Genomic DNA, 23,681 nt, shown 5'->3' on the forward strand with positions numbered 1-23,681 from the left:
TGATTATCTTTTCATGTATAATTCTTTTATTTCAGTTCCTATATTTCAATATTCTATACTATTAATATAGCTACTTGGAAAAAAATTATAAAATTTTAGAAATAAGACTAGTTGTGTTGCAGATATGTGGGGAACAAACTTTTAATAAAAGGACTTTTATGCTATTAAATTGAATTTTATGATTTTGTCCTACTCTCTTTGCTGTGATGTCCTTGATGATTCCTATAGAACGCACAATAATAGCAACAATAAGATCCTGCAGGAGCCTCCCCTCACGTACAATTTTATTTTTCTTTTAAGGAGATAAGGTAGGACAAAAAGTAGTTTGTTTATACTACCATTTTGCTAGTAATCTGTTAGAAATTTACTTTCTTAAATCTTGATAATTGCTGCTGTAGAACTAAAATATTCTTGTTACACTGATAGACCAAACAAAAGTGCTAAAAGGAAATCCATCATCTAATGTTATATTATATGTAAATGAGTAAATCTTTTCAAGATAACAAAAGGTAGCTTAGGACAAAGATATTTTGGTATATATTGAACATTATCTTCCCTGAAAGAAAGATGAATCTGAGAATCTAACCGTACTTTAAAAATGTGTGCCAGTGTTTATTTAGAATCCCTTCTATTTTATTAGAAACAGGAACAATAATTTCACCAGTAGGAAGTAAGTATGTGCTCTCAATACAAGTAAGTTTATCACTCCTTCGATTGTTGTCCATTGCAGACGTTTTGGATCCAAGGTAAGAATCCAAATGAGAAATAAGAAGCATCCAGTCCTTGATGACTGATTTAAGTCCTGTTCAACTAGATGAATGCTTCCATCAAAAGGAAGAGTTGCTGTTCCTTCTGGCTGGCTTTGTGTTTATTTCAGTGCTCTAAAGAACTTTGTACTTGGGCAGCTGTGTTCTGTTGTTCAGGCTGCTGGACAGGAGTTGATGCTCACTGCACCGCTGACCAGGGCTGCTTTACTGAAGCTCACTGGGCGCCCATCAATCACAAAGTGGCGAATGCAGCCTGTGAAGGGTTTGCTGGGGGCCAAGCGTGGTGTCAGTAGAGATTCTGAAAAGAGACAGAAATAAAAACAGAGATTGCAATTGAGGCACTCCAAGCCCAAATATTACTTCTGAGTAAAAATATATACATAATAATTGCTCCACCAAGATGATTTACATGTCAAAAATGGAATATAGTTGTAATTGACTCATTTCTCAGGAACATTATTTGTTTTTGAAGTAATATGAACATGTGGTAATTTTAATGTTTTGCCATGTTTTCCATGACCACATTTCTGGGTATTGAAGCTGTCTTCCAAGGCTGAAATTTACCACTTAAATGTAAAGCCTCAGCAGTGAATTTTTATGATCTACGTATGGTTTTTAAAGTTGATTTCACCTGGGCCTCAGTTATATTGTGTGCTTTGCTAAGAAGGGGGAAAGAAATTTTAGCTTCCACACTATTTTTGGACTTGGTTAATGTTTCTGTTTAATTCATTATCTTTCACCATTAAGCCTCCACATTTTTGCCAAGCTCACAAAATATAATGAGAAAATAATGAATTCAAATAAACTAAAATTTAATTTTTCTGAGCTCAGGGTTTAAGAACTATAAATAGGGTAATGATAACTAGCTTAATCTTCATGTGAACACAGGTGCCCTCTGGTATGCCAGGGGAACTTTCTCCCCTTGTCTTAATTAGAGATCTAGAAGAAGCCTTATGCTTATTAATTGTACAGTCACAATTAAATGTGTTGGGATGATAGAAACTATATAATTTAAAACAATTTAGAGAACTTAGAAATATCATAAAATTAAAATCAATTTAGTCAAAGCTTATTATTATGTACAAATAGCTATGTGAGCAGTAGCAGATAAAGGATGGAAAACACTTAGAAATCAGTAACTCAAGAAGGAACATAAAACAGGACAGCAAATTAAACATCAGCAAGCAGCTGTAATAAGTTTTCTAAGCAATGTAGAGTAAGAATATGCAGAAGCTACGTACTGGAAATAAATCATGGAAATGGCATTTCATGTTTAGAATGATAATCATAAAGTTTTAGATTTGGAAGAGGCCTGAGAGATCAATGTCCTTTATTGTCTTAAGATTAGTATGACAATATATATTCCTCAAGCCTGCTCAGCGTACTTCATTGTCAGAATAAAAAATGAGTGATCAGGAAAGATTATAAGGCGTAGAAACATTTAATCCTTCTGCTTATTTTGGAGACTAGATTTAGAACATAGGTTTTGATTCTGCCCAAGTTGGCCCCCCTTTGGTTCATGGGGGAAATCATCTGGAGGTAATAAATCATATAGCAATTATGGTCTGCATAATTTACCACACAATTAACTGTAGCTAGTGACAGTAAAGTGCCCTTGAATCCTAAAGATTTGATTAATAAAATCAATGCATTATTTTAAGAGAATGTTACCCAGGTTGAAGGCTTGACTATATACAGAGTAATGCAGGATTTTCAGTAGAGGAATGAATAGTTCAACTCACATGTGGGCTACATTAACTTAAAAATTTCTTTAACTTTTAATTTTGATTTTAAAATTATTATACACTAAAGTTGACTTTTTTTGGGTGTGTAGTTCTATGAATTTTATGCATTAGCTTTTTATCAATAGAAATAATGAGTCACTAGGGTTCTGAGTGATACAAGAGAACTGGTAAGAATTCCAAGAGAATTCAATGCATATAGGGGTTTTTATTTATGCTTCATTTCTTTAGTTATCCTTCTTAATGCTCTGGTTTCTGATGTGTTTTTAGTAGAACTATTCTTGAATAGCTCAAAATGATATAATTAATTACATTCAGCTTAAATTATAATTGCTTTTGTTCTGGGTTTGCTGGCATGATTCTTGATGGAATTAAAAGCTGCATTGGTGCAGGGGGCTGGTGGTTAGGCCTCCCACCCCCGCCCTCAGCCTGCTAGTTCCCGTGCGCTGGCTCATTAGCTAAAATTTGCTATTCGTTATGTATCTCAGGCAGCCTGAATTTGTCTTACCCATCCAGTCTGTGGAGCTTAGCAACTCTTGTAGTTAAGCAGTGTGTGAGGCTGGGATCAGAGAGTTAAAACAAACAAAAATCAAAGAGAAATATTTGTTTGAATGATGTAGTAAACGCTTTGGGTACAGTGTGAAGAACAAATACTATAACTTCTCTGAGAGAGGGCCATGCTTGTTTTGTCCATCTTCTGGACCCTAGCACAGTGCTTAATAGATAATCCATGTTGTGTGTTGAATGAAGTTATGTTCCCTGCCAGCAAGGAGTATACTATTTAGCTTCAACAATATTTTGTGTTATGTGCTACAACAGTGGTATACATATACATTCTAGGGAGAATGGGCATGAGTGTAAGTAGAAGTCTGAGCTTAGTCCCAAAGGTCAATAAGGAGTTAGGTTGGGGAGGAGTGGGAGAAGTTCTTCCTTAAAAAGGTACTAGGGGAGGAAAGGAAGAACATTTCCCAGAAATTGAGGCCCTGTGCACTTGTGCAAAGGCCTGGAGCAAAGAGACCATCACTGAACATTTAGGGAACTGTATGTCCCAGAAGGTATGGGGAGACCCCAGAGGCAGGGGCAAGGAGACAGATGACCAAGAACCTTGCATACTATGCTGAATTTGATCCTGTGGACCCTTGGGAACCTGTAAAATATCTTAAACTATGTTGCAATTTCTAGAAAGGAAGCAATGTGAAGAAATGTGAGAACTGATGTGAGACATTTTCCATACTGCACCTACATGAAGTGCAGCAGTGAACTTTGCCAGGATCCTTTTAGAACTAATGCCAGGAATAGGAGGGGAGGACTGGGGAATGGAGATGAGAATGGATGGGGGAAGTAAAGGAAAGGAAGAGTTGCTTTTTGAGGGTCTCAAATACTTTTTCAACACTTAGTTACCATCACTGTCAATACTAGTATTTGAAAAACTCACACCAAGGAGAGGAGTACTTAGTTGTTACTATTTTCGGAGTATCCAAGGTCAGATGCTTAAATTTTTTTTTTTTTTTTTTTGAGACAGGGTCTCGCTCTGTCCCCCAGGCTAGAGTGCAGTGGCGTCATCATAATTCACAGCAACCTCAAACTCCTGGGCTCAAGTGATCTTTCTGCCTCAGCCTCCTGAGTAGCTGTTACTACAGGCATGCACCACGATGCCTGGCTAATTTTTATATTTTTTGTAGAGATGGGGTCTTGCTTTTGCTCAGCCTGGTCTCGAACTCCTGGCCTCAAGTGATCCTCCGGCCTCAGCCTCCCAAAGTGCTAGGTTTACAGGTGTGAGCCACCGTGTCCAGCACATATGCTTAATTTTATCTGCACTTTCTCACTCTCAAAGCATTTTCTGCCTTTACATGAGTCAGTCTAAAATAATCTAGTTATTGGATAACAAACTTAAACCTAAGGCATGAAACCTTAAAAATTCTAGAAGATGCTGGGAAGACCATTTCAGACATCGGCCTAGGCAAAGAATTTTTGAAGAAGACCCCCAAAGCAATCACCACAGCAACAAAAATAAATAAATGAGATCTGATCAAATTAAAAAGCTTTTGCACAGCCAAGGAAAGTATCATTAGAGCGAATAGACAGCCTACAGAATGGGAGAAAATATTTGCTCTCTACACATCCGATAAAGGGCTGACAACAAGAATCTGTCTAGAACTTAAAAAAATCAACAAGAAAAAAATCAAACGACCCCATCAATAAATGGGCAAAGGACATGAACAGAAACTTTTCAAAAGAAGACAGAATAATGGCCAGCAAACATATAAAAAAATGCTCAACATCTCTAATCATTAGAGAAATGCAAATCAAAACCACAATGAGATATCACCTAACCCCAGTGAGATTGGCCTCTATCAAAAAATCCCCAAACAACAAATGTTGGCGAGGATGTGGAGAGACAGGAACACTCTTACACTGCTGGTGGGACTGCAAATTAGTGCAACCTCTGTGGAAAAGAATTTGGAGATACCTCAAAGAGCTAAAAATAGAAATACCATTCGATCCAGCAATAGCACTATTAGACATCTACCCAAAAGAGCACAAAACATTCTATGATAGAAACATCTGCACCCAAATGTTTATGGCAGCACAATTCACTATTGCTAGGATGTGGAAACAACACAAGTGCCTGTCAATTTATGAGTGGCTTATTAAAATTTTTTATATGTCTACAATGGAATATTACTCAATCATAAGAAACGACAGTGATCTAGAATCTCTTATAGTTTCTTGGATTGAACTTGAGCCCATTATCCGAAGTGAGGTATCACAAGATCGGAAGAATGGGCTCCACTTGTCCTTGCCATCAAATTGGCACTGACTGAATAACACTATGGTGCTCACATGGCAGTAATATTCTCCAGGGATTAGGGGGATTGGGGGGGTAAACTCACAACTAAAGGACACGGTGAGCATTGTAGAGAAGGGCACACCTCTAACCCTCGCTTGGGTGAGGCAAAAACATAAAATGTAACCAAAATGTTTGTACCCTCATAATACCCTGAAATAAAAAAAATAAAAAATAAAATAATCTAGTTAGAAGATTATGAAAATCCCCACCAGGCCAGGTGTAGAAAGACAAATATCATATGTTCTCACTCATACATGGGAGCTAAAATGTGGATCTCGTGGAGATAGGGAGGAGACTGATGTCTATGGCCATACCACCCTGAATGCACCTGATCTCATCTGATCTTGGAAGCTAAGCAGGTTTGGGCCTAGTTAGTACTTGGATGGGAGAGGAGAATGGTGATTACCAGAGGCTGGAAAGGAAAGGGGGAGGGGGTGATGAAGAGAAGTTGGTTAATGGGTACAAAAATACAGTAAGATAGAAGGAGTAAGTTCCAGTATTCAATAGTACAGTAATTTATTGTATATTTCAAATTAACTAGAGGAGAGGAATTCTGATGTTCCCAACACAAAGAGAAAGTAAATGTTTGAGGTGATGAATATCCCAATTACCCTGATTTCATCATTATACATTTTACACAGGTATCAAAATATTACATGTACACCCAAAATATGTACAACTATGATGTATCAATAAAAAATCCCCACCAAATTCTAGATGGAAAAGCTTCGTTGTCTAATTCTTATATCCCTCTCCCCAGCTATAGCATTCAGTTTTTCCAAGTTAGTGAAATGTATAAAAACAAATGCATTCAACATAAAGACATGATCCTTTCTTCAGAGGTTTAAAACAATTGGGGGATGGGGGTGTCCGTAAGTATCCTCCTATCACCATTCTGGATTATCTACCATTCTTGGCAGATGATAGCACTTGTTACTGATGATGTTTACAAAGTTGCAGCTGGGAACCTTTCTTAGGGAATGTTACTACATAGACACAACAGAACTTATGGTCTACAGCTGTTTTTTGCAATTCAGCTTAATTGTGGACAGGGAGAACTGTGCATTCTTTCCTACTAAGGAAGGGAGTAATTATCAGCAAAATAAGTCTTCCAAGATTCTCAGATCCTAGAGTAGTGTTAGCAAATGAATTTTCTTCGTGTTATAGGTAAAATAGAGCATATGTTTCACAATGTATGTGTGTGGTGTACATACATGAAAGGGGAGTGGAAAAAAATAGCAAATATGGCAAGGGGAGAGTCATATCTACTGGTTAGAAGGCTGGGGTCTAGGGCTATGTGTCACTTTGTTGTGCTTTTTCCCATTAATGGACACTATATATAATCTTTTGAATTATTAGGTGAATTATGAAAACACATGGCTCAATTCTTTAATATTGTAATAACAATTACAAGAACTTACTGGTTTTTTGGATTTGGAAACTTTTCCCTTTTAAATAACATTTACCTGGAACACCTCCAACAAACACAGGCTCCCTGTGATCCACTGGTTTTGGGTTCAGGGGTCCAACCACATGGTTCACTTCAGAGTCTACATCCAACTGAACCACATTTGAATCTCTGATAACTGAAATACAGGGAAAAGATTGGTCACAAGTGGCACTGGAACGATGGATTTTCACATGAAAGAGACTAATTTATCACAGTAATGGCTTTTATTTATTCCAGAATAAAACCCCACACTTTTTCCTATATCATTGAAAACATCAATGATGTCTAACAATGTTTAACCAAACAATCACTGTAACATTTTCCTTTGAAAGGGAGAATGTTTTGGATACCCTTGTACTACTTTTTTGTTCCATAAGTTATGTATTATTTAAACAACTCCTCAGCATTATTTTGGCAGTATTCATATTTTCAAATTACATGTGAGTTCAATATACATATTTTAGTAAAAGAACACTTGATACTTTTTTTGGCTACTTTTAGACTTTCATCCATCACCTATCATATGTTATAGTCTAAATTCTGCCAGGGCATCATCCCACAGGTGGGTGTGCAGGCTCATCTTCATAAAGGAAACCCAGGACACTCAGCTTTTCTCACCTGTAATTCTGTGCCATCTGCCATCGCAGAGACTCTGCTTGGGTATTACTAAGGTAGAAAAGTCTCTGATGCCATTATTGACTTTCACTATGACCTGCAAAAGACATGGCACATTATATAATCTAGTTTCGTTTCTCCTTATTGTGATAAAACTAAATTTCTTAAATAATTTACCAGTGAAGCAGTACTTTAACAAATACCCACACATGATTAGCTTTGCAATTTGAACACAAGGGGTCACTCTTTGGTAGGCTATAGTTTACACTGGGGTTGCTCCTCGGAGAGAGAACAAAATAATCACGCAGGAGAAAAGAGGAAGAGAAAGACAGTAAGAAATAGAATGAATTCCTTTAATTTCTAAAGATGGAGTGTGTTATTCAAAGCAAGTTAAAGCATTGGTGAAAAGCATGGACCTTGAAGGCAGACTGCCAGCCTCTTACTTATCTTACTCTCTGCTTCAGTTTTCTCATTTATAAAATAAGAGTGATAATGTTACCTACATCATAGAGATGCTGGGAGGATTAAATGAGTTAATCCATAGTAAGCATTTAGAATAGTACCTGACACATAGTAAGCACCAAGTAAGTATAAGTTTTATTGTTATATTGTTTATTATAGTTTAATAGAACATACTAGAACTCGTATAAAAATCCATCATATTAAGTTAGAGTATGCTTTTTCATACATATTTATTTGAATACCTTCATTAATATTCTTTAGTAATATTTTAGGATGAGAGTAGTGTTTATAACAAAATGTTTTATTTTTAGCAATTGAGAATAATATGTATATTTATAGATTATATATCTATATATCTGATATACATATATAGGATATACATATAGATATTTAGAAAGGTGTTTTAGTGTTTGTTGATTTTGATAATTGGTTATGTTTGCTGCTTCCTCTTCTAATTCTTTTGTTAAAACCCTTTATGTTGTTATTGGTGATTTTTTTTTGATAACTTTGTCATATTTTCATGACAGTTCTAATTAAATCAACTCCCAACATATGAATCTGAATCCAAATATTGCCCACATTTAAATTTCACATTACAACTTCCCTTTTTTTCCAGTTAGGAAAGACTGATGAAATAATTCTGTGAAATAAATCTGCTTCAGATCTAGAATCCAAGGTTAGATGAGACAAATTGTTAAGAAATTTTTAAAACGCTACCTGCCCATTTTTCATGTGAACATTTAGGTATTCCCCATTGACACTGTGGCCGTGGACAAGGGTTCCGGAACTGCTTCTAGGACGGACTTCAAATGAAATTTCAAACTTCAATCCAATATTGAAAGACTCATCTGTGGAGAGAAATCCTATAAACTCTCAGGAATAGCAAAACAGATTTTGTAACTATGGCGTGATTTTGTAATTATATATTTTTGTATCTGTTTTTGAAAGTTTGATGCATTTTTCAACAGATGACTAGATAGTGACTTTTCCATGTCAAACTCACCGTGGAAAGCTCTGTGAGGTGCTAAGATAACTAACATACTACGACAGTGGCATGAGGCTGGGAATAGCACACTAAAAATACTCTACGTGTTGTGGGAGTTCAGGAAAGGATAAATCAATTCCAAATAGCAGCACCATTTAATATTTCACAAGTGAGGAGGACAGGGCAGTCCGGGCAGAGGAAGTGGCTTGAACACAGGTGCAGAGGCTGGAATGGTTGGGGAGCACTGTGAAGGCCAGCGTGGCTGGATTGTTCCTGCGAGGGCAGCCACACTGGGAAGGGCCCTAATGCCGAAGTATGGAAGTTAGACTTTATTTTGCAGTCACTGAGCAAAGGAGATGACTTAGACATATATTAGACATGTATTTTTAAATAATTCTTAAATAAAAACCTAACTGGTGCCAGTGCTGCAGAGCATTTCAGAGAAGAGAGAAAGTGAGAGCAGCGAAGTATTTAGGAGCTGTAATTGAGGCGATCCAAGAAAATTCTTACTAAGAATAGCTGTATTCACTCCAAGAGACTCATTGCAAACCTGGGCATCTTAATAATGTTCACTTGACGTGTCTCCTTATAAATCACTTTTTAATTTTTCCTGGTATTAGTTAATGTTCGTGGAGTAGCACATAAATTGTGCAGTTTGCTATGCATTTCAAACTGTCCAAACCTATAGTGTTCTTAACACTGAAATTCAATGAAGGGCTGAGAAATGTGAGTGTAGGTGTTTTAGTGGGAATAAAGGGGGGTGGGGCAGAGAAGGAAAGTAAAATCATGAGCCAAAGAGAGGAAATACTACCTCTGGTTATTCTGTACGACATGGTGGTAGTTTAAAAAAATATACTTGGCTGCCTTGTGATTTCTTTATTCAGGGGATGCACAGAGTACCGAAGTGCCTGGAGGGCAGGGAACATGTGGTTTTACCCTTTTCCTATCCTCATTCCTGCACCTGTTTTGGTGCCTTCCTCACACCCGGTGGTTACTCTATAGAATGTCTGTTGGAATGGATTGGATGACGATTGTGTGTAGTCTGCTAGGATTTTATTTATTTTTGGAACAATTAGGTTCCATTTATTTGGCATAGGGACTGCCGTACAGGAGGCACACCATAAAAGCTGCTGAATGAATGAGAGAGTAATGGTCGAGGAGAATAAAAATCCAGAAATAAAATTTCTGAAGGATAGTGTTGTTTGCTGGTGTTGCAGGTCAGGGAGAGGAAGTGGGACTTCTTTTAGAGGGACAATGGTTCATGCTAAGAGGGAACAGAGCAAGACTCTAAAGGAGCCGAGATGGTCTGCATCCAGAAGTCTGGCAGCTGTGGAGAAGCTCTGGTCAGGGCAAACTAACAGGGTGTGGAGTGGTAGGAGGGGAGAAAGGTGGTCTTTCTGGAAAGAGATCATTTTCTAGGGCTGAGTTTGGCATTCTTAAATTTTAACTCTGGGTCTGATATTCTCTGTTTACCACCTACAGGAAAGAAGCATTTCATAATTCATGTTTTTTTTTTTTTTTTAACATAACTCATATTACCTAGAACGACGTATCCTCCTTCTGTTGAAAAGTAAGTTCCGGTTTCCATCGGACCTTCAAAACAAGGGGTCACGCTAAATGTCTGAGAAGCAGAGGTGATCGAGGCCCCATTGAGCTGGAGATTGCTGAGACAGCCACTTAGACTGTAGACTGAATTAATCTGAGAGAAGAAGACGTATCTTAAAATCCATTTTCTCAACATAGATGGGGAAGCAAAATGGGGGAGTCTGAGTTCTGAGAGAAACCAAGTCATTCCTCATTTTATTTATTTTAGCTATCTGAACAATCAACACTTTTCCAGGTAGTTTATTTTTAACTAGTTCTTTGAAGCTAGAATTTTTTTAATTGATAATGTCAACCTGCAGTAATTAAACTGTGTAAATTTTTACATAACAACTTGACAAAATAAAGTACAGCTGTGATTTTCAAATTGAGTATTAGAGATATCCTAGTTTGTTTTCCTTCAAGAATGACAGCTGTGCCCAAGATCACTTAATGCTGATGAATATTAGCAAAGTTCTTAACTTAAATCTACCATAGCTAAATAAACAGCAGAAAGCTTGCATTTCTGGTTTCATTAGCTGTCTCTGTGATTGAAAATTTATTATATCACAGAACATGAAACTTGGTCCACTTTAGACAACTGATTTCACACTGCATTTAGAAATCTTTTAAAGAGGTCGACATGGAATTGGGGCTGCTTATTTAAAACATAATTATAATTTAAATTTTTTGCTCTGTCTACATATATTAATGGATCTTAGAAATGTATTATTAATACTTTGTGCTAAAATCAAATCTATTAACATATTTATGTTAAGAAAAACTTAGTCCTTTGATATATCTCTTTACTACTATATATTTTTGAAAGGTGTAATTTAATTTTTAAATTACAAAAATAATGTTTCTTACTATATTCTCACTTATCCCCAGGGTAACCACATTTCCTTGCTCATTTGCAAATTGCATGTGTGTGTATATGTAAGAAACAAAAATGGGATTGTAGTTTACATAATGACCTAGAACTTTTTTTGACTCAATAATATGGAATGACTTGCTTTCTTTTTTTGTTATCTCTTTACATTAAGAGTAAAGCGTACTTGCTGAACAAATAAGATTTCCTCAAGACATAAATTTTCATTATAATTTGTATCTCTGAAAATTGTTTTCATTTCACATCTACTTTAGAATCAAAAGATCATTCCTGATTTTGTAATGTGACAGGGCAGACAGCCTATAGGAAAATAGTTTGATATCTCATCTCCAGCCAAACTACGAATTTACTCTTGCTAGTTTCCTAATCTGTAAAATGAGGGCCTTGATTAAGTGATCTTTCAGCTCTGAAGGTCAATGGCTCTACCTGGTCATGCCTGGCTTACCTGAACATTTTTCACAGCCCTTCCCGGAGCCACACCTCCCAAATAAATGGGACCCTTGATTTTCCAGGTAGCTCCAGTAGGAGGAAGACTTTCTTCTAGGACTCGAAGACCATCTATTATCAGTCGGCCACTGCTCTTTTCCCGAATAAATATCACCTAAATGGAGAGAAGGAAAAGGGAAAAAGTCAGGTACACATCAAGATTGGGGAAAAGGCTTTGTTGCCTCTCCTCCCAACTTTGCTATTGCAGTGCTGTGGGAAATCTGCAGAAAGTTTATTTTAAAAAGTAGTCTCTTTTCCGAAGGTCAAGAGTTTGTCTCTTCCTCTGTTTACTAGGCTTCCGGCAATGCAGTTTGTAGAATGACAGAAATTTTATCCCTTATTTGATTCTGTTTTGTTGTACAGCATATGCTTTATTGTGAGTTTTCTCCAGACCTCCTCGCTTTGTAAACATAGGTGTATTTTCCTGCTCACCTTGGATTTACCGCTCCATGTGTTAGAGGAAGTGATCCATATGTTTTCTGACCTTTAGATAGAATGATTTAAAGCTACAGGCTTAATTTCTGAATATAGCTTATATTTAGCTGAGTTCTCTGGGAAGCTCTTTCCAGTTGACCAGCCCACATGTTATCTCCCTCTCTCAAGCTTGTAATTAATTGTAAATCCATCTTACATTGCCATTACTACCCACTGATTTCTTTTAATATTTATGTGTTCCTCCTGTGATGTCCTGTTTTCCTGATTTAGTCTTCACTTTGTGTCTTCCACAGCTTAGCCTATAAAAGACACTCAGTAATAATTGTTGAAAATTAAGAACCTACAGGCAGTGAAAAAAAGTGAAAAATCAACAGAAACCAAACTTCAGTTTATGTTGGTCACTGACCCTTTGGTTAAAATAATTACACTCAGCCTGCATCTCTTTTTAAATAGTATGTTTTGAGATTTTTATAAGGAATTAACAAAAGTTTTTGAAATTGAAGTCTGAGTGTATAGCAGCAGAATTTTATAATGGATATTTCTGGAGAGATCAATGGTGGGGCATTAGTGTTAGCCCATTTGACAATAGTAGATTTGCTGATAATGCTGTTCTCTGCCTTCAACTTACATCATGCCACGATCCATCATTGTATTTCTCCTGGCTTCTAATCTTCAGTTTCTTGTGGCCAACATTAAACATGAAAACCAAGCGCCCGTGTGCCAAAAATAGAGTCATGAAGTCATTTTCTTCTTGATCGGAGACATAGAAAATCATCCCATGGGAAGAACGAGTTTTCAGACGAATGGAAAACTGAGATCTGGTAAATGAAAAGAAAAAGCTTACCATATGTAAAATGAGACCAAGGATAATCTCTAACTTCTCAAAGTAATACAGGGTAAGGAAGAATGAATAAGTAGCCATTCTATCTAATCCCAAACAGTATCACTTCTAATTATTCCCTTAGTATTATTAATGAATATTGGGTAAGCATGGCTAGTTCAAAAATGTGAATTCTCTACTTCCCTATACAACACGGATATATGCCACATCTAAGGAAGTGTTGTTTCAGTTAAGGATCTTATTCAAAGTGTCTTGCTTTGAAAATGTGGTTGCAATTTTGTTAAAATCTATATGTTAAAGAAGCTTATCCATGTGGATAAAATACTAGTGCATAATTAGTATGCATACAACATTTGCATAGAAATGATATTATTTGTGTACTATCTAAAATACAAATTAAATTTTTCTCCCACTAAAAATTAATTGATGGATACCACATATTAAAAACATATTAAAAGTAGCCACCTGAGTGTGTAGAAATTAAACAAAACTTTCTGGAAATACAGCTCCAGGCTACGGATAAAGATACATTTATTAGGTTAACTTCTACTTTGATTAAATTATTCCTGAAGAATATAAAATACTGATTCTGCCTATTAGGCAAGTAGCAAATTAGAAGGCATTAGAGGTTTCTTATTGAATGCATTGACTGTATGAATGTTTGAAAGAGTTGTATAAACCTAGGCCAGGTGCAGTGGCTCATGCCTGTAATCCCAGCACTGTGGGAGGCTGAGGCTGGAGGATCACTTGAGGCCAGGAGTTCGAGACCAGCCTGGGCAATATAGCAAGACCCCTGTCTCTACAAAAAATAAAAAAAAATTGGCTGAGTGCAGTGGTGTGCGCTTGTACTAGCTGCTCAGGAGGATGAGGTGGGAGGATTGGTTAAGCCCAGGAGTTCCAACATGGGTGACAGAGTGAGATCCTGTCTCTAAAAAAACAAAAACAAAAAAGTACCCCAAAACCTATGTAAAAATATTTGGGTGCTAAAACTATAAAAATAAATCTTTGATAATTGTAAATAACCTGGAGATTTGTGAAATACTCGGAAGAGGTGACGGGGTTTGAGACAGGTGGAGGGGCAACATAATACATACAAACATAATTGTATTTTTAGTGTCTTTCCTTATTAATCTTCTAGCAGTTAGAATACATTCCCATTTATAATCTGAAAGCAATTTGTATGGGGAAGGGAAGGTGATGTCAAGGTCAGGTAATTGGTCATTTGAAACATCAAACACATCAATTCCTGGGAGAATGCCGTTTTATGCACCTTACATTTAGGGGAAAAGTCACAGAGAATATAATTTATTGGAAAGCATAAATCATGTACTATTTAGTATTTATTTTGATGATAAAGGTGGCACAGGATTAAGGTGGCACAGAAAGGAAGGATCATAGGAAAAAAGATGACATGTGGCAAACAAGGACGAAGCCCAGTCATGTCGTTCATTTCCTAGAAGTATAGTATGTTAATTTACTTTTCACCAAAATCTCCTCTTAAGTGTTCAAATTCTTGGCGGCTGTTGGCAGTTCCTCCATACTGATAGGCGTGCTCTATTGCCCTCGGGCTGTTGGACAGTTGGCAATGAGAGTCTCTGGGAGTATTCCGCTCAAGGAATTTCAGGCCAACAGGATCCCATGAAGGTGCATCTTTACTTTTCTCCCCCTATCAAAACAGGAAATAAGTCAAATTAAAGGATAAAAAGTGACATACTAGCAGCAAAAATTAATTTGTAATATCCTCACCACTAATAATAATAAAAAAAGCTGCATAGTATTTGTACATTTTCCATTCATGAAATATTAGGCAGGACCCTAATATTTCCCTCCCTCTACCACAATAAGCAAATGACAGCAATAGCTGCAGTAGTGATGATGATATAACATGTTGACAAACCCAAAATTCTAATCCGTGATAGTAAAGCAGAGTTAAAGTGAAGCTATAGATAACTGCTCTATCATTTAAATTACATGCACATCTCAACAACAGTGAAAAGTTGGAAATAAACCCTGAGAGAATCAATCAATGAAACCCCATATAGGCAACAATATTACTTTAATACACAGATTATTATTTATACATGTGGTGTAAAAAGTTAACATACTTAGCAACATCTTCAAAATACTTCAAAATATTTTTGGTGATAGGATATGTGGCAAAATTTTATGTATTGGATAGAGAACAATTTTTAAACATTATATCATGCTCTTAAAATTGCACTCTGTTAATATTTAGAGTTGTGAAAGTATAGCCTAATATTTAATGATTATTTAGTTTTAATTTCTGAAGCAAAATAAAAGTAAATGCAAATAAATCCAAGCATTTAGTTATTTATTCAAGCTTTGAATATCGAATGTTTGAGTATCGAATGGGTAGAAGTGGAGGGGAAGAATTCAACACTTCTACATGCCTTCTGTGGGTGGTGCACGGTGGGGATAGAAAAGTGAGTGAGAAATGGTTCCTGTTTTTTAAGGAATGGAAAATCAATTGGAGAAACAGGTATATAAATAGAAAATTGGAAAACAGGTTGGTCCCAGTTAGAAAGGACCTTAGATGACTTGCTAGAGTGAAAGGAAGGGCTGATAGGAGAGCAAACGTGTGGCAGCAGGAGGAAAGGAGAGCACACCAAGAACCAGGATTCTTAGATAAGAAAAGACAAGTTCTGATTCAGGATTGTTGAATGAACACACACATTTATTTTCCTCTCTCCCTAATTCCCACTGAAATATCAGAAGAACTATACACATAAAAATAATCCACAGCAGTCCTGGAAATCTAGAAGGGTTTCTACTAGCAGAAAGAAGCAGTGTGAAATTTCTGGAAGATATAATACAGATTGGAACACACTGGCAAGAAAACCCTTAATCCTGTATGGGCAGAAGACAAGACCTCCAAAAAGTCAGCGTTTCAGCCAAATCCCAGAATTACCCTCAAAATCTAGATGTAGTGGGCGGAGGGCAGGTTAACTAACTAAAGGGTAGACCAGCTGTGCCAGTTTCCTGCTTTTGGGCAGCAGCTCTTACAGTCAGGTTCTGGCAGTGGAGTCTCTCAGGGTGGCTGTTAGGTTGGAGAAGAAGAGATGGGAGCTCATAGCTTCACACATTCCAAAGGAAAGCCCACCTGGTTCCACCATTCCCTCTTCTCCTCCTTACATAGTCCGCGGGACTCAGAGCCTGAATCACTGCTACAGAAGCAAGGTTTCTCTCTTGAATGGAGGAAATATACCCAGTGACCAATAATTTTTGGTCCAGGCGCTCACCTGCAAATAATGGCCATAGCTTCAAGCCATGGGTGGGCAGAATGGGCTGGAGTGGGGCTGTAGGGAGATTCTTTTCCTCCAATATGTCTTAAGAAATTTCCCCAAACCCATGCTGTGTGTCAATCCTTAGAGTAACATGCCTTATAGTGGGAGATATGATCATCTTAGTCTCAGTGAGGGGCCCAGCTGGAAATCCTTTGCCTGGAGGGTGGGGGCAAGAAAGTGGGATGAGGTGGGGATTGGGGACTTCCCCCAACTTTGGCTGCTCCCTGTTCTCTCCATTTCAGTGGCAGGGATCTCACTCTTTCTTAACCAGTGTATCCACTTAGCTCCAGGGGCTTAGCATAGCACGGGGTTATTAAAAACAGGACATTCTCAATTTACCAGCCTTGCCTTACGGTGCTTTAATATGTGAGACATGAACTAGACTATCTCTCATCTGCTGCAAAAATTAATAAACTCTGGTATCTTTACATATGGCAACCAAATACTCTAAATCCTCTGTGGATATATGCTCTTAATGATGATAAACAAGTTATAACTTGATTACTACCATCCGACACAGAGACTCAGTTTATTATCCTAAAATGGGTATGTGCATGGGGATTCTCACTGAATCCCACTAGACTTTAACTTCACCAGTGTCCTGTTTTTCTCTGAGGGCCTATTAATTTCAATTTCACTGGTGGTACCAATTTCAATTTAGCAAGACTCCTTTGTCAGATAACAGCCAAGCTAGTTGAGCTACTGAAGAAAAAGAGAGCAATGTGTTACAAGGGTACAGGGGTATCTTACACAATCCAAGAGAAGACAGTACAGTGGGGTCCCACCAGGGCCCAGAATCAGGAATTGAAAAGCTAGAGTGAATCAGGGCACTCCCTTTCTGGAGGTTTCTGATATCTCAGCTTTGATTCTCAGTGTCTACTTTCATTTTTCTTTTTCTGCAGGACTGCTTTCTGCCTTTCACTCTTTCTATAAAGCAGCTTTTTTCTTCTGTGCATGATTAACATAGAGCTCTTATGTTTGCATCATTTCTAGTCAGTGATCAGCTCAGGTTAGTTTCTCTAATCTCTCTGAGTTCTATGTTTCCAAGGAAGAGAATCTGACAGCCCAGCTTAATTCATGTGATCTACTCTAGTACAATGATCTATATCCAGGGAAATGAGGTTGTACATCTAGAAGAGGGCCTGCCTGGTGGGTAGGGAATCAGTTCTTAGAGAAGAGAGTGGTTGGCCAGATACCCCAGAATGATGTCTATTACCATACATAAAATGTTCATTATTACATTAACACCTAATGAGAAACTACTTTCCCAATTGAATTTGAAACATAAAAATTATGAAAATTCTTAACGCTGGAATATAGGTGGTAAGACAGGTCTTCTCAAATACTCCTGGGGAGTATAAATCAATGTTACACTTTTGGAAAGTAATTTGCCTTGATCCAGTAATTCTATCTCTAAGAATCCATCCTAAGATTTATTCAGCAATACACCAAAGATTTATGCACAAGGATCTTCACCCATTAAAGGAGAAAACCAGAAACAAAAATCTATTAATGATTAAATGAATTATAATAAATGCATAAAATGGAATACTAGGAGGTGATTATGAAAATAAATTATTACAATACTAATTACTTTGATGCAGCATTGATAAAAATTTAAATCAGAGGCCACAAGTTTTTCTCGGTAGCTATTTATGAAGCTATTGAAACAAGGGTAAATACAAGAAAAGATCAGCAAACAATGACATTCAAGTTACCATAAAATATAAGTGAAATCTATAGTGATTCTGTGTCTTGTTATTACAAAGTTGAGTTTCTGTCTAAGACTATTTTTTTTTTTTTGAGACAGAGTCTCGCTCTGTTCCCCAGGCTAGAGTGCCATGGCGTCAGCCTAGCTCACAGCAACCCCAAACTCCTGGGCTCGAGCGATCATTCTGCCTCAGCCTCCCCAGTAGCTGGGACTACAGGCATGCACCACCATGCCTGGCTAATTTTTTCTATATATTTTTAGTTGTCCGATTAATTTCTTTCTAATTTTAGTAGAGACGGGGTCTCGCTCTTGCTCAGTCTGGTCTCGAACTCCTGAGCTCAAACAATCCGCTCACCTGGGCCTCCCAGAGTGCTAGGATTACAGGCGTGAGCCACCACGCCTGGCGTCTAAGACTATTTACCATAAAGGTTAAGAGGTTTTCTATAATATGGAAAAGGTTGTGTTAATGTTGAAAAGTTTGTGTTAGTAGGGCTGTTGATTGTAATCTTGAAACTGAATGTTAGACAATTACATTTCACAGACGGCTTCATTTTGAAAACTATGTTCATTTAAAGCAAATTGTGTTTGCTTTAAAAGGCTGATCTCCCTCATAAATCTGTGATGTTAATCTGTGGCCTATGATCCAATGACCAGTGTTCAAGTGCCAGCTAAAATATTCGTAGGGCAGGCCTTTTAGCGTCAATGTATGAAGGTGATAGTAAGAATCCATCAGAATTTCACGGCATCCTCTGAAAAGTCCTTCATGGTATCTTGTAGCAAAATTCTTTACAAAAATCAATGAAATCATCTCTCTGCCTGAATCATTTAGTCTTCCACATCAAATTCTGGAAGGGATCTTGAAAAACTGCTAAGTTTTGATTATATATGAACAAAATTATTTTATTAACACTAATTAAGAAATCGTGTGAAGAAAGGAGAAGTTTCATGGGGATTTAGAAAAGTGGTCCACATATGCTCAAATATATGGGGAGGTACCCAAGACATAATGGTCAGGGGGAAGCTGGTGAAGACACTTCCTCTTGCTGACAGTCCAGAAGCCAGCCCTGGAAGGCAACCAGCTCTTCCCCAGAAAAGAATCAATCTCATTAGCATTCAGAGAAATGCAAACCAAATCCTCAAGGAGGTGCCATATTTGTCCATTAGATTGTTAAAATTCTAGAAATTTGATTATATTTAGTGTTGGCAATTGTGTGGGACAATAGGTTCTTTCAAAAGATGTTTGTGGGAGTGTAAATTGGTACTGTCTCAATATCTAAAATGCACATTTCCTTAAGCCAAGCAATTCTACTTTTAGGAATTGATCCTCCAGAAACATTCACAAAGCTTTATAGAGATATAACAACTAATAATCACTGGATGTTTATTTACTATATGCTTTGAACTGTGCTAAGTGCATTTCATGCATTAACTCAGTTAATCTTTATTACCCTATGGTGCAGATAGCCAAATATTTATCAAACACGTATTCGTGCATTGTTCTGGATACTTAAGATACGTCAGTGAACAAAACAAATAAACTTGCATTCTAGCAGAGGAGACAGACAATAAACAATAAACATAATAAACAAAGCATAATAATACATTAAAATGTGATAAGTGCTATGGAAAAATAACAAATAGAAAAAGGCCAAAGGTATCAGTAGTACTGATGGAAGGCAGACTGTGGTGTTAAATAGGGGGTCAAGGTAAGTCTCATTGAGCAGATGAGAGCTGAGCAATCCTAGAAGAAAGAGAAGTTGTCTGTGCAGGTATTTGGGGGAAGAGTGGTCCAGGAAGAAGCAGAGCTCAAATAAAGATCCTAAGGTAGGAGTGCAGGTGAGCTGTGCTAGGAATAGTCAGGGGTCGGTGTGGGAGAAGAGTGAGTGGGGTGGGCAAGTGGGAGAAGATGAACTCAGACAGGGAAAGGGAACAGGGATCTGTTCCCATAGGGCCTTTTACAAATTGTAGTGACTTGGGCTTTTACTCTGAGTGCCATGGGGGCCACTTTGAGAAGAGTGACATGATAGGATTTATATTTATAAGGATCTGACTGTCGTGTTGAGAATAGACTATCAGGAAACAGGTAGAAGCAAGGAGATCTGTTGAGACGCTATTGCAATAATTCAGGTGAGAGATGATGGTGGCATGGGCCAGGATGGGAGCACTGACACCTGAGTGCACTGTTAAATTTGGACCATGAAAAGGGTGGTGAGGGTTAGACTGAAAGAATGCAAAGGGATTAAGGTTTTCATTTGTAATGAAGGCAAATAACATGCATGCTGGGAATGAGAAAGAATAGTAGTCAGAGAATGGAATTGAGGAACTCAAGATTTTGATGATGGAGTAGCTTTAGTTGATGTCACAGATCAACTGTGCATGTGAATAGTTGAAGTGAAGGTCAAGGAAGGAGGGGAAAATCAAGGTAAGAACAGAAACTTTAATAACTTCCATGATTGTGACAAAAGCTTAAGATGGTTATTTATACAAAAGCAAATGATACTAGAGAATTATAGTATTAAATAACATGTATTATTTATACAATTTTTTTTTTTAGCACAGAGCAATTTTAACCATTGTAATGAGGTGTGAGTAAATAGCAGATTCGAACTGTTTCACTGGGAACAAGAATTGATGCAATAAACTTGGATGAGCCTGGAGGGCATTATGTTGAGTGAAATAAGAGAGGCGGGGAAAGATAAATACCGCATGTTCTCACTCACATGGGGGAGCTAAAAACGTTGAGTTCATAGAGGTAGAGAATAGAACTGTGGTTAGTAGAGGTTAGGAAGGGTAGGAGGGAGGGGAGGATAGGAAGAGGTTGGTTAACAGATACAAAGTTACAGCTAGATAGGAGGAGTAAATTCTAATACTCCATAGCATTGTAGGATGACTGTAGTTAATGATAATTTATTGTTATTTATCTCTTTATTTTCAAATAGCTAGACAGCAGGATTTTGAATGTTCCCAACACGAAGAAATGATAAATGTTTGAGGTGATGGATATGCTAATTACCTTGATTTGATTATTGCACATTGTATATATGTATTGAAATATCACTCTGTATCCCACAAATATGTACGATTATTACATGTAAATTAAAAATTAAAAAATTTGTAAAATGTTTCTACAATAAAAAAAAGAATGAGTGCAACAAAGCTGGTAAAGTGGAATATCTGGTACTGCAAGAATCCCATCTTTCATACTCACACAGTTACAAACTAGAGTAAATTCTATAAAGCAGCAGTGTCTAGAGTTGTGTGCATGGAATATGAGGGCAACTGGAAAGTGGGCACAGCATTGTCTTTTACCTTTTTATTCTGACTTGTTTTAGGCTTTGAGAAATTTTTTCCTTTTTTGTGAAGGAGAAGCAATGGTGAAGACTCAATGGGACACTCGTAAAAAGAAGTGTGGACCTTTTCAGAATACCGCTGGAAATCTTCGACCTCCACATCTCTATTTAGCCTGTGTTTGTAACAGAGGAAAAAAACAAACTTAAAAAATATCGTTCAGAATTATATGATGAAAACTATGGAAGTCAAAGAACTTTGGCAATTAAAAATTTGTATGTGTGTGTGTGTGTGTGTGTGTCTTTACCTATCAACTACTATCTTAACCAGAACCCTTTAAGTTATCATTCAACCGATTAATTAATAACTACATGCCTGACACCACACATCCTCACTGATGAACATTTTTTTCCTCATCACATTCTAGATATTTTGGACTGCCTCTGTGTTTCTTAATTAAATTCCTCGTTGCTTGTTCTTGTACTCAAGGAGTCTCTATTGTCTTCGTTAAGGACCTAGATTAATGGCTTTGTTTAAAGTCATCTATTAAATTAAGACAACGTTCTTAAATTTCTAACAAGAATTTTGATACGTTACTTTCTACTATACCATTGATGACAAGCACAGAAATAACTGCATCTAATATCTATAGCATGCTCTATGCCAGGTGCTGCACAAGTTGCTTCACAAGCATTGTCTCATCCCTACAACAAGCCTACCAAGCAGGCGTTATTATTATCTGCATTTTGCAGGTGAAGAATGAAGGCTTGCTTAGCCAAGATCATACAGAAATTAAAGGGCAAAAAATCTACACACAAACCCAAGTATGACAGTTGCTAAAACACACACAAGCTTTTAATTACTGTCCCCAGTGCCTAGATAAATTTCATAGTTTTTAGTTTTAATAATATAAATATTTTCACTATTGTCTTGATCTTCTTTATCAGTCATGCAGATTAATTAATAATAAAAATATCGTACCTGGTAAAGTAGGCATTACTTATACAGCCAGTGAAATTAGCATACTGGGTACTGATGGGTGAGCCACCAAAGTAAAACTTCTTTTCACCTGCTTGCGTCTGTTCTGCTTTACCTTTGGTAGGGTTCTTAGTCCCATGTCTGCTTTTATCTACTATCAGTTCATATCTGCAAAAGAAAAAGCTTCTTTACACACCACACAGCTAGCATTTTACCTGAGTTCCACTCTAGGTTGGATAAGCATGTTTTCTCATGGAATCGAAATGGAACATCGAGTTAACAAGAAGACAACGAGTTGCCAAACTCTTCAGGAGGCTCAGGATAAAATGGTTGAATATTTCTATATGCAAAAAGATTTTCCAAACCAAGATTGGAATTTAAACCCATAAAGTAAGAAGTTCAGATGACTAGTCATCAGCATTACATTTTTGTGGACAGAACAGAACATACCTCATGGTGATCATTTAGTCACACTTGGGGAGGACTATTTTCACTGCAAAGCACATTGTATGGTTTTGATCCTAATTGGAAATAAAGTCTAGAAGAAGCCTATTAATGATTTCTTTTGATGGGAGGGCTCCACAAAAGTGAACATGGAATAGCAGCACTCTACAACAGGGGTTGATTTCTTATTCCAGAAAGCTTTCTTATTATGAAAAAAATTAAGTATTATGTATTTTAAAGATAAAGTCAGAGTTTTTAAAATGTGGCCATAAATCTAGTATCCTCAATTGTCTAATTCAATGTCTAAACAAGACCAGTATTTTCCAAGCTCCTTCTATGTGCAAAACAGGGCATTTCATGTAGTACGTGGTACACATAGCCACTTCTCTCAAGGAGATTATAACCTTTATATTTCTTTTAAGTAATTTTGTAGTGATTTGTGTGACATATCTTGGAAATGAATAGCAATTTTTTAAAGGAAGATAAGTTGTTCCTTCCGGCACTTTTGTTTTAACACTAGAAAAGCAATAGGATAGCCTATTATTCATAGCGGCATTTGACAAAATCACGTCCTACAAATAGACATTGTGGAAAGAACATAAGTGAGGAGCTGTACCTCATGGGTGAGACAGAGGTAATGATGAAGTGGGACAGCCCATCATTGTACCGCTTATCTGCCGACTGAACTTTGACTCCCTTTATATCCATGACCACAGTACCGTTATCCAGTGAAATGGAGAACACGTCTGACTGAAATGCAAACACAGGCCTTTAAGTAGGGAGTCCAGGGATCCTCACGTTTTCAATATTCACTTAATGGTATTGCTCAAAGGAACACACAGTGTGCA

The 23,681-nt window shown here is 37.1% G+C and overlaps 1 protein-coding gene across 2 annotated transcripts in view; it reads right to left on the reverse strand.

Annotated features, from left to right (window-relative positions):
- Positions 1 to 611: 611 nt before the first annotated feature.
- Positions 612 to 23,681, reverse strand: part of LAMA4 (laminin, alpha 4) — a 132,589-nt gene continuing 109,519 nt past the window's right edge. For both annotated transcript variants that reach the window (XM_012645091.1, XM_012645090.1), the window contains exons 29-39: positions 23,450 to 23,583; positions 22,393 to 22,557; positions 21,433 to 21,586; positions 14,586 to 14,773; positions 12,895 to 13,084; positions 11,791 to 11,946; positions 10,412 to 10,571; positions 8,605 to 8,735; positions 7,429 to 7,522; positions 6,827 to 6,946; positions 612 to 1,065 (exon numbers count right to left, since the gene is read on the reverse strand). In XM_012645091.1, coding sequence (XP_012500545.1) covers positions 920 to 1,065; positions 6,827 to 6,946; positions 7,429 to 7,522; positions 8,605 to 8,735; positions 10,412 to 10,571; positions 11,791 to 11,946; positions 12,895 to 13,084; positions 14,586 to 14,773; positions 21,433 to 21,586; positions 22,393 to 22,557; positions 23,450 to 23,583 — 1,638 coding nt within the window. In that variant the 3' untranslated portion in view covers positions 612 to 919. The remainder of the gene's footprint in view (positions 1,066 to 6,826; positions 6,947 to 7,428; positions 7,523 to 8,604; positions 8,736 to 10,411; positions 10,572 to 11,790; positions 11,947 to 12,894; positions 13,085 to 14,585; positions 14,774 to 21,432; positions 21,587 to 22,392; positions 22,558 to 23,449; positions 23,584 to 23,681) is intronic.

This window comes from Propithecus coquereli, unplaced genomic scaffold, assembly GCF_000956105.1.
Source record: "Propithecus coquereli isolate 6110/MARCELLA unplaced genomic scaffold, Pcoq_1.0 Scaffold225, whole genome shotgun sequence".
In the NCBI taxonomy this organism is placed as follows: Eukaryota; Metazoa; Chordata; class Mammalia; order Primates; family Indriidae; genus Propithecus; species Propithecus coquereli.